Genomic DNA, 10,866 nt, shown 5'->3' with positions numbered 1-10,866 from the left:
TGGGAGCACCCTGCTCGGGTGGAGGGTGTCCCTGCCTATGGCAGGGGGTTGGAACTAGATGGATCTTTAAGGTCCCTTCCAACCCAAATCTTCTGTGACTCATTCCATGAAGCAGAAGAGTGGCAAAACCAGGCACAAAATTGAAATATTTATCTCCTGGGTTGTATGTACTGAGCAGTTTTCCCTCTCCACGTGTGTTTCCGTATGACACGGGGCACAGAGGAGCCCACGTCTCAACTGGCGCCTGTAGGCCCTGCTGCGACACAAACAAAATAAGCGACAACCCTGACAGGAAATACCACAGTAATTCCCTTCGTTTCTGGAATAATTTCTTCTCCAAGATACTTGTACCGGCATTTCCTCCAGCCCTGCTAACAAATGGTATTTTACTCTTTCTTGTCATCTGCCTCAGAAAGGAAAAAGCAAGGCCACCACAGCTGCCACAAACCCATCACCATCTTCCCAGGCTTTCCTTGAGGTATTTTTAGAGCTCCTTCCTCAAAACTTCTAATTTCACAAAAAGACCACAACTGCCAAGCTTCAGAGGAACCTCTGAGGGGAGTCAAAGAGGGGGACAGAAGGCAACTGCTCCTGCCCGCTTGGCTGGGAACCATGCACCCCAGCAGGCTCGGCCAAGCCCGGCCCCCGGAGCTGGAGCAATCAGCGCTGTGCACTGGTTTAGATTAAGGAAAACGTTGGAAAAAAAAATGGAAAAAGTGCTTCCAAATGAGGTGAATCATGATCTTATACAGAGATCCCTGAAGAGCTGACTGCTGTTTGTAATAAAAGCACACAAGGAGACCAGGAAAACATGCAGTTAGACCTAAAATGGAAGCAGCTTTAGAGGAACAGAAGGTACTGGGTACACTCACTGCTGAACATCCAGAGAGTTGATCAGATTGGGGTATGGATTTAAGCTGATTGATGCCATGCCCATGGGCAAGGGTGCCTGATTGCACAGGGACACCCTCGCTACATCACCTTGATGGCACTGACTGCAGGCAGGGACCCAGCAGAAGTGACAGCCCCTCCACATCTGCCTGTGCACCAGCATGGCACTGAGAGCTGAAGCACCTAAAACATCACACTGCAGAATCCCAGACCAGCACCAAGTTCAGACTCCCCCATCATGTCCTCTCCTCCTCCCCCCAAACTCAACTGCCATGAGAAATGGTATTCTGGTTGGACCCCAGCTCTGTGGCTTGCTTTTTAAAGCTGCTCTTGTAAAAGCTAACCAGAGGATAGCTCTGCCCATGCTGAGACACCAGAGGGACAAGGGCTTTGGATCACTTCTTCCACCCAAATCCATGGCTGCCTCACAAACCACCTGGGACAGTCTCCAACTCCAGCATTCTGAGGTCAAGAGAGGCAGGAAAAAATCATCACAAGAGACCCTCCTCTTTCCTTCAGCACTGCACCAAGGGGCTCATTCCAGCTTTGCTCTTACACGCTCACAAGACCTTGGCACTCACTTTGCCTCAGTTTCCCCCCTAGGTAAAACAGGGACAATGACAGAGACCTACTTCCACATGCTGGAGGGTAGGCAGAGGGATTATTTTCACTTCTCTAATTTTCTACTTGTTGGGTTAGGAAACAATGAGAAAACCCTGCCAAGCGGTGCAGCTTTCAAGCATTAGTGCTCTAGTTACCCCTTTGTACCAAAGCCACAAAGCAGTGGGATTTCTCTTCAGCTTCTGGCTTCAGCCAAGAGAAACCAGTACTCCAGGGCCAGGCTTGAGGGGACTTCTGCACCTCCCTGAAGAGCACATTGTTTGCATTAGTCCTGTGCTCGCCCCTGCTTTTAGCAACAGGACGTTCGTTACAAGCCAGACAGCTGGACCACGTCCCTAAACCGCAATAGGAGATGACTAATCCGCGTCATTAGGAATTATCTGCACAGAACCCCCATGCGCTCTGGGTTATTCAGCAATCAGACAGCAAGGGTTTTGTCTGGGACTGCCCCCTTCTCCTCTTGGGGGGTGGAAGCTGTGACATATCCTGGCCCCCCTGGATCTTTACAGCTCTTTTCCTCTGAAAATGCAAGTCCAGCACGTGAGCAGCTCAGGGGCCAGTGGCAAGATGATGTCTAGAAGGTTTGCTGCTCCCTGTTACAGATGTTTTTAGTCTACACTGCAGCAGAAATCACAGGCTTCAAAATGTTTATCCCTGGCAGGTAACAACTGTTTTCCAGCTGTATTTCTCCTTACTATTACCCTCTTAGCACCCAAGTCAGCCCCACACACAGACAAGGAAAAGCTTCTTCCTGAACTCCTCAGGACGCTACTGTCTTTGCCATCTCCAGCCAAGGCTTTCCCAGTCAGTGCTGCTCCCGTCTTGGTCCCTTGCTTCTGTTCCCAACGTGAGGCAAGCCCTGCAGATCTCACAGAGATTCCCATCTTCAAGGTGGTATTTATGGACACCCCCATCCTGCTCCCCAATGGTAAAACAGAGGTTATAAAATCAAACTTTTAGGCTGCTTGAAGACCTACAGAGAGCCCTAGAACATGAGCTGTATTTTATTCTAGTTATGAGCAAGCCTTGTCCTGCCAAAGAAACAAATCCAGAGGTAATTTACCAAAAGAACAACTTCTAGGTCAGTCTGACACTTGTTGTGCATGGGAAAATGTTCCTCATAAATAATGGACTTTATTGCTGTGGGAGAGCTTGTAATCAAAGTTAACACGACAGAGGAATTGGTAGCTGTCATCAGCTGTGATAGAAGCCCACACCAGTGCCTTGTTATTAGACTGAAGTGCACCACTGACAACCAGCTTCATACTGTGAGTTGCCAAGTGCTATTTATATAAATAAATGGACATGCACATAAATAGACAGATGCAAAATAAATGTTAATATAATCGCTCCTTTCTCCTCCATGCTTTTGTTTGGGATTTCTAATTCTTTGTGGTTTCCCTTCTTATCCCACTCATCTTTTTCCTCAGTAATCACAATGCAGATCTTTATTCTGGTGTTTCCTCCTTCCCCTCTTCAGAGCCACTGATATAAACAAACTCCTTTGTCTGTTCAGTCCAGGAGACTGCCTGCAAAGACTCCTTCCAGCTAGAGGATGCATGAGGAATAACGGAGTGATAAAGGAAATAATAGTGCAGAGGATGCACTAGCAATAGTGTCAGACTGATCCTTCTGTGCATTCCTCCATGTACAAAGAACAGCTCCTTTTTAAAGATTGTGACTCATGCAGAAGGAAAAGGGTGTCCATCTCTAACCCTCTACCCTGTTTTCTCACAAGGCAGAAGGGCAGCATGACACAGAAGCTGACACACCTGACCAGGACTCAGGAGTTACAAGCTCAGCCACCAGATCTACTGCCAGCTGCCTGGGCAATCTAAGTTTGGAGACTCATCTGCACCATGCATCAAGCATTGCTGTTCTAATTTACAGCTTGTTCTACCATGAGGCATTAGACATCCAGAAACCTAGCCTTGGTTCTAAATTAATTTGTAAGGAAAGTAAACTAAAACCAAAGAAAGATTGTTTTATGCAATTTGCCAAAGTATGTTCATTTCGTAAGATGATCTGAAGCAAAACTGACAGTATTTTGGGGAAAAAATACTGTGCAGCACACACCACCACAGACCTTTCTTGTGTGGCCCAGGCCTACCAGGAATACTCTCTGTCAGGCTCCAAATTTCAACTTCTGTCCAGAGAGCATTAAGGAACCCCTCCAGGAGACAAGGATGAGATAGCACTTTGTTTGTGCTTCTCTGTGGACCAAAAAACTGCTGCGAGCCACAAAGGGACAAGCTAGTTAGTCAACACATTCTTGTTTATAAAGTGTTTTTCAGTGGAAATTTGGACCACTGACTGAAGGATTCCCATGCCTCAGAAAAGCATTTTTCCACAGAAAAGAAAAAAAAAAAAAAAAGTTTTTTAATCTAACAACTGAACGTCCAGACCCAGGTATTTCAATGTCAGCACGTTGTTGAAGGGCCTCGCAAGAGACACGTACATTGAGATTCCCAAGAGGAAAACTTAGCATCTAAATGCCCGCCCCATGCCTCACCCACCCTCCAAGAAGGGAGCCTGCACAGTGCATCCTTCAGCCCAACCAGCCAAACTGATCACAGAAAAAAAAAAAAATAGACAAAAACCAAAAGGGAACACCAAGTATCAAAGGAATAACAAATCACAGGCATGACACCAGCAGTTCCAGAGGAATCTTCTCCCCACCCCCATCAATGTCTGTGCTAAAACACAATGGAAAAAAAAAAAACTAAAAGTGACCCAAGCAAGTTGATTAAAAGCTTTTGAGCTGCAAGCATGAACCAAGTTCCCAGTAATCCCACGTACTTTGGCCACTCCCCACCTCGCAGACTAGACGTCCCACGAGCCAGACTTGTTCTAGCTAGTCCAATTTAGTGAAGCAACAACTCAATGCACTCTTAACGCCCTTCATCTGTCTCATGGGGCCTGCTGCTCTGAGTCCTCAATCCCGGATGCGCCAGGAGAGCAGGATGCTGACAGTTTGTATCTTCTCCATCAGAGAGCTCCGGGTAACAACGGGCACGCAGCTACATCTATTCCGCTTATGGATAAAAAGAAAAATCATACAGAAAGCCCTGTTTTTCCAAGCATCAATGTTATGATTGGCAAGGAAAGTGTGATTCCTAATACAGTAAGATTAAATGTTAGTGGCAGACAACAATTCTAAAGCTGGTATCAGAGCACAACATAACTCTATTGGTGATTTGTATCTTCTTGTATCTTCCACTCTGAAGATAAAGAGTGGATGGGCTGTGGATACTAACATGATTGTAAGATGTCAACATCATGAAGCTGCTGTAGATCAGAATTCAGGCAATGAAATTATTATATTCCTTATTTTTGACTAATTATCTGGTTAACTGTGCATCTGCAGCATTTACTGCAACAGTTTCCAAAAACAACAGCAGGGATTTTTCCCCATTGTGAGAAAACAAATATGTTATTTAAGAGAAGTCTAAAAAGCTTTGCTGTTGTGAAAGCAACCCGAGATGGCTTGGTATGGTCCCCACCCATCAACTTGCAGAGAGTGCTACCCTCAGAGCCATCCAAAGCTGTGCTGGACTGTCCGCTTTGCCTGCAGCTGGAGAAAGCCAGCTCAGAATTTCTCTGGTCAGTTCTGCAAACATCTTGGCCTTATTTCAGCATGAGCTGAACACAAATCCTGTGATTCAACTTGGACAGCTGCTACCACAAGGACACACTTTAAAACAGACATGCTACGTGCGCACGTGTTTTCGTCTGCATGTGTCTAGGAAGTCTAGAGGGATTTGGGAAAGGATTTTTTCCCCTCTGTATCCAGAATTCTTTTTTTGCAGCACTAGTGCCATTACAATACGCATGGCAATGCATATATGTGTGCATATATATGTGAATGACAGTCTTCTTCCCTGCTAGGCATTCGGCAACTGCAGAGTTGATTGCAGGCTTATTCTAAGCCATAGCACTAGAAGTGGAATTCCAAATGATTTGCTTGCATGCTTCTCCAGAAGCTTCCCACTCCTCATACTTATTTCCCCCCTTTTTTTTCTTGCTATTTTGACAACTTAATTCTCTCTTCACAACTTTTGTGTTCACATATTTGTTCTATACACCAACAGGCTATCAAATCCACTTCAGCTGTTATATCAGTGTCAGGGAATAATTTCTGACATTGCTCAAGGGACAACGCTTTTGCTCACCACATGAGCTCTGAATGTGCAACAGGGCCAAAATATTTGGTTTTAGGAGCATAAAGATAAACACCAGTAATTAATATTTAAACACTTTATATAATAATGGCATTATTCCTCCCAAAAGAGCCTTGTTGTCTTCAGCAAAAAGTTGGCAGCCTGACTTTCAAATATCTGAAGTAAAATGTGCACATAATAAATACTGTATTTCATCAACGCTGTCAGTAGAAAACATCTGAGTAATCCAAATCTTAGAGCTGCACAGCCTGTACAAGTTCTACTACTTTCAGTACTCAGGAACAAAAAAGTGCCTTGGGGTGGAATCTGAGATTTAAACCAGTTTCAGGCTCTACTGCTGTATTTGTGCATGATCTGGGGTATCGCTCCTCTCCTCTGTCCCTCCATTGCTCCTCCCTGATATGGGGATGCCTGTAGCTTCTGAAAATTATGTTATTTCTGATGTGCAGAGCTCCTGCAGCACTTATTAACTTCAGTTCTAATATTTAAACTCTGTTCTCCAAGCATGGTAAGCACTATGCCCACCTCTTTGGTCTACTGCAGTTTGGGATGGACTCAAGCCATGCCTTCCTTACCTGTTTGCTGGTGTGAACACTGTTTTTATTTCTGTTGTTGTCCAGCAGCCCCCCACATTTGCCCAATGCTGCCAAATCCTTCATAATAGAGTTCAGAGCTGCTTCTTCATCTGCAAAAGAAGGGGAGACAATTGAAGTGCGGAAGGCAACCTCACCATTGGAAGAGTAAAAATATAACACTGCAAATACAATCTTTCGGCCCAACTGGGTCAAAAGACACAATGTCTAGCCTTCATGTTAAGAGAGACATTCAATGAGTACATAACAGTCCCTCCCAGCCCACCATGTCTTGGAAATACAGGTTTCTTCATCACTGGTAGGTCAGATTCTCAGAAAAGCCAGTGGCTCCTGGCTCCTCCTTTTTGACACTTTTACATCTACAGTTGCATACTCTTATACCTTAACTATTACATTGCAAAATACCAACCACAAGCACTAAAAAGCCCTATCAAAACCTAGAACACAGCACACTCATCAGGAGAGTGTGAGAACCTGTCACATGCTCCGTGTTCATGATGATACAGTCAAGATGGGCAGGTATTAGGCACGTGCAGTTATCACTATAAAAATACAAATACAGCTACTGCCTTTTGTGTAAAACTGGGTGTCTCTGGGGACAGAGCCACCCCTATGCCAATCCAGCATGCAGACTTAACTCAAAGTCTGAAAGATGATAAAAACTGTATGAAATCAGACAGGACAGGACCTGAACCATTTTCCTCAGGGAAGCGTATGTCCTGAATCCTCCTGCTCAGATACAAGCCATCTCTTCCCCCGCTCCTCCTGCTGCGTTTTATACGGACTGAAGTTGTAAAAAACAAATAGATGCGAGAAAAAGACTTCTCGTGCATGCTGTGCACCCAGAGGCATCTCATTAAAGAAATAAAGGAAAAGCAGGGGAAAAATGTTTAAAATCCAGTGTCACTTTTATTTTAGAGCTCATAAATTAGCTCTGATGCCTACAGTAGGCATTAGGAAAATGCCTGCATTTTCCTGTAGGCAATGTGTGTGCGAATGTATTTGAAGTATAATATAAATATATGTCTATGTATCACTATTAAATATGTAATTAATAACATAATTCATTTTTAAGTGCAATTCCCCTTCCTTTCCACATTTCCCTACCCACTAAACCCCACAGGTATGTTTTTCCCAGAGGGGTGTCAGGGAGCATAACCTGAAATGCTACAGGAAAACACCCAAGAAAAAGACAACTTTCAGTTCTACTCAGGGAGGGAAATGAAACTACATACATTTTGTTAAAGTTCACATAGTTTGAGGTTTGGGTGGGGCGGGGTTTTGTTGTTGTTATTGTTTTGCTTGGGGAGTTGTTTGTTTGTTTGATAAGGGCACCTCTGGGGACAAGCACAGTTTTCCAGATTTGGTAGCAGGGAAAAAAGGCAACACAAAAAAAAGAAAGAAAGAAAGAAGGAAAGAAAGAAATAAAAACCAACAAAAACCACACTTTTTTTTGGAGGGGGAAGACAAGTGGGGAGGGACAAGTTAAAAAAAACCCCAAACAAAAACAAAAAAACCACACACCACCCTCCAGGAATTTTCCACCAAAGCTGTAATCTCTAAAATGCCCCTCACCCCTTTCTTTTTTCCAGCCCGAGTGACAACAAAAGTTTCCTGAACTCACTAACACAAAACGCAGTCTGTAACGTCACCAGGAAACAGGGCTTCAACAAGCAGTGGCAGAGCTGAGCTTTGCTAGCAAAACCACCCGATTCACCATCGCTCTCGCACCTCCAAACCTCCCTTGACATGCCTGGCAGCATCTTTGAGGAGATCTACCTCTGGTTAACCCACCAGTGCCCTGCAAGGATAGTCCAGAACTTATAATCACAGCCTGGTTTGGGTTGGAAGGGACCTTAAAGCTCCTCCAGTTCCAACCCCCCTGCCATGGCCAGGGACACCTTCCATTAAGACCAAGTTGCTCCAAGCCCCATCCAGCCTGGCCTTGATGATGGGGCAGCCACAGCTTCTCTGGGCAACCTGTGCCAGCGCCTGGGGCCAGCCACAGCTTCTCTGGGCAACCTGTGCCAGCGCCTCACCACCCTCATAGGGAAGAACTTTTTCCTAATATCTAATCTAAATCTCTCCTCTGTCAGTTTAAAGCCATTCCCCCTTGTTCTATCACTACAGGCCCTTGTCGAAAGCCCCTCTCCAGATTTCTTGTAGCCTCCTTCAGGCACTGGAAGCTGCTCTAAGGTCTCCCTGGAGCCTTCTCCAGGCTGAACAAGCCCAGTTCTCTCAGCCTGTCTCCATAGGAGCGATTCAGTGCTGCCTGTCCCAAGGAGGGACAGCAGGGTATGCTGGAGGTCAGTAGTAATAATAATAAACCAACCGGGACAGAGTAGCTTCAAAGTTTTCTTGAGTGACTGTAAGCTGCTCCCTCCATCCCTCCCCAAGATAAAGACCCGGCAGCCCCAAGAGCTCACCCAAGCCCCCTGCAGACCACATCCCAGACAGCTCCCACCACATCCCACAAGTACCTGCAAGAATTAATCATGCAGATGAGCAATAGCACTGAAGACAGCAAAAAAAAAAAAAAAAAAAAAAGAGAGAAATCTTGGAGCTGAAGTGGCTCCTATCGCTATTGCCACTAGAGACGTGTATTCAGGGTCACTGCTTCAGTGTTATTTCTACAAGGTAGGTGACCTGGTCACTCATATGGACAGTAGTCACAAGAGATCGCAATGCAGTTTCAACAGAAGGAAGCCGGAAGTGAGCAACCCTGCAAAACATGGAGACACTGCAACTGGAAATCACCTCTGCTGCATGTACAGAAAGCCTGGATGTCCATAATGCCTATCCCACCATGCAGGGCTTATGCTGGCCACCAAGTCAGGGTAATCAAACTGACTTGTGACAAGTTTTACTGATTGACAAAGGAAGGAAGGCAAATATCTCATAGACTTCTGTCTTCTCCTTAAACATCAAGGGGTTTCCAATGTTCACAAAAGGTTTGGTTTATACTACATTGCCCTCAAAGCACTGAGTCTTCCTCCTCTACTTACCCATCAACTTTGTGAAAACTTTTTGCAACAGTCTGAGTCCATCAAACACAGGTTTAAAAATTCCTGGTGCTGCAGCTCCAACTGCGTAATTATGGAAGTCATGTTCCCTTACAAAACTTCAGGCTACAGATCTCTGCCAGAAGTGCCCTTTTGCATCTCTCCCAACACAGCAAAGCAAGAAGCATCCTCTCACTTTCAGTTACTGCTTAAAATTAGCCCACTTTCAGAAACAATCAAATTAATCAGCCAAGAATCAGTGGTGTAAAACAGGGCTGAGCTGGCCTGATTCAGGCACTAGAAGAAAATTAAGAAAATAAGATATTTCTTTTATTTAGGCTGTTCCTCTATCTACTAAAAAGCTGATGTCAAAGAACACCCAGAAGAACTTACAATAAAACGTGTCACTTCTCAAAAAAAAAAAAAACCACCAAAAAAACAAACCCAAAATACACATCCATGCCATCACTGCTACAAAATAAGGGAAGAAAACTTCTTCCTACATGAGCAGGAAAGGTTTTCTGCTGCTGGAGTGTGAAAGAACATGACTTAAACACAAGCAGAAATACGTTATTTCCTTGAAGTAATGTATTCCTATGTGCTTAAGTAGCTTTTAAACAACTTTTACTATGTGTTTTTAGTCTAAGAGAAGTGCAGTTTCAGAGGGACTATGACCAAAAGCCTCAATTGTTCAAAACAAAGTGGAAAAAAACCCCACACCATGCTCTGAAGCAACTTCCGAGCAGGAGCACGATTTGCATCACTGGTTGCAAAACGGACACTTCCCAGTCCTCTCCATGACAGCTTTTCACAGGGACTGATGCTTTCCAGACTAAGGCTCTTGCCCATCTTAATTACTACTCTTGGGGTCTCCAAGCTGACTCCCAAGAAGGGTGGAGAACGTTGTTCCATGGAAATAAGCAGCCAGCTCAGCCAGTTCAGTCAAAATTCGAACAAGCACTGAAGCTTACTGGATGATTAAATACAAATGCCACTCCCAAGCCTCTCTGGCAAAAGGGGTGTCACAGGCTGTTTGCTCTCTGGCTTGGTTTGAGCAAGCAGAGGGTGCAGGATGGATGGCTATTGCAGGGATTAAATGTAAGGAATCATCAGGAATCTCATGCCCAAGAGACATGCAAGATCAGGTTCTCCTGATCTAGCACTGGCAGGACCCAAGTATGCTTCAGTCTTGTGAGAAGGCAGCACTGAGATTACACAGAAAACATTCCCAGGCTTTGCCATGGCTCCAGAACTGAACAGCTGCAAGTTGCACACAACCAACGAAGTATCCACAGAGCTCAGATGGAGTTGACTCATGGAAACCACTAAGTTTGTGCAACATGAGCAGGTTCTTGCTCCTGAACAACCTTCTTTACTTGGTCACTCATACGGACAGTAGTCACAAAAGACTGCAGCTTCACTCTTGCACTGTTTCGTACAAATTCACTTAAGGTATTGTACGTTAACAGGATGAATTGTACAAAGCCTGCTCTCTCTCCCCAGCACAACATGTTAACAAGAGTATTTCTAACATGGAAGTCCAGAACAAAAAAAGAGGTGATCACACAGACAGCAGGA

General features: G+C 44.8%; 1 protein-coding gene across 1 annotated transcript in view; it reads right to left on the bottom strand.

Moving 5' to 3' along the window:
* The window catches only part of LOC104402400 (mitogen-activated protein kinase kinase kinase 3-like), a gene marked incomplete at its 3' end in the record, with an annotated part of 50,200 nt that overhangs the window by 29,793 nt on the left and 9,541 nt on the right, over positions 1-10,866 (bottom strand). The window contains exon 2 of the mRNA XM_010010271.1: positions 6,269-6,378. Within this exon, the coding sequence (XP_010008573.1) occupies positions 6,269-6,378 (110 nt within the window). The remainder of the gene's footprint in view (positions 1-6,268; positions 6,379-10,866) is intronic.

The sequence above is a fragment of the Nestor notabilis genome, unplaced genomic scaffold (genome assembly GCF_000696875.1).
Source record: "Nestor notabilis isolate BGI_N333 unplaced genomic scaffold, ASM69687v1 scaffold5402, whole genome shotgun sequence".
In the NCBI taxonomy this organism is placed as follows: Eukaryota; Metazoa; Chordata; class Aves; order Psittaciformes; family Psittacidae; genus Nestor; species Nestor notabilis.
The sequence above is the reverse complement of the archived record's forward strand: the minus strand, read 5'-3'. Positions and strand labels throughout refer to the sequence as shown.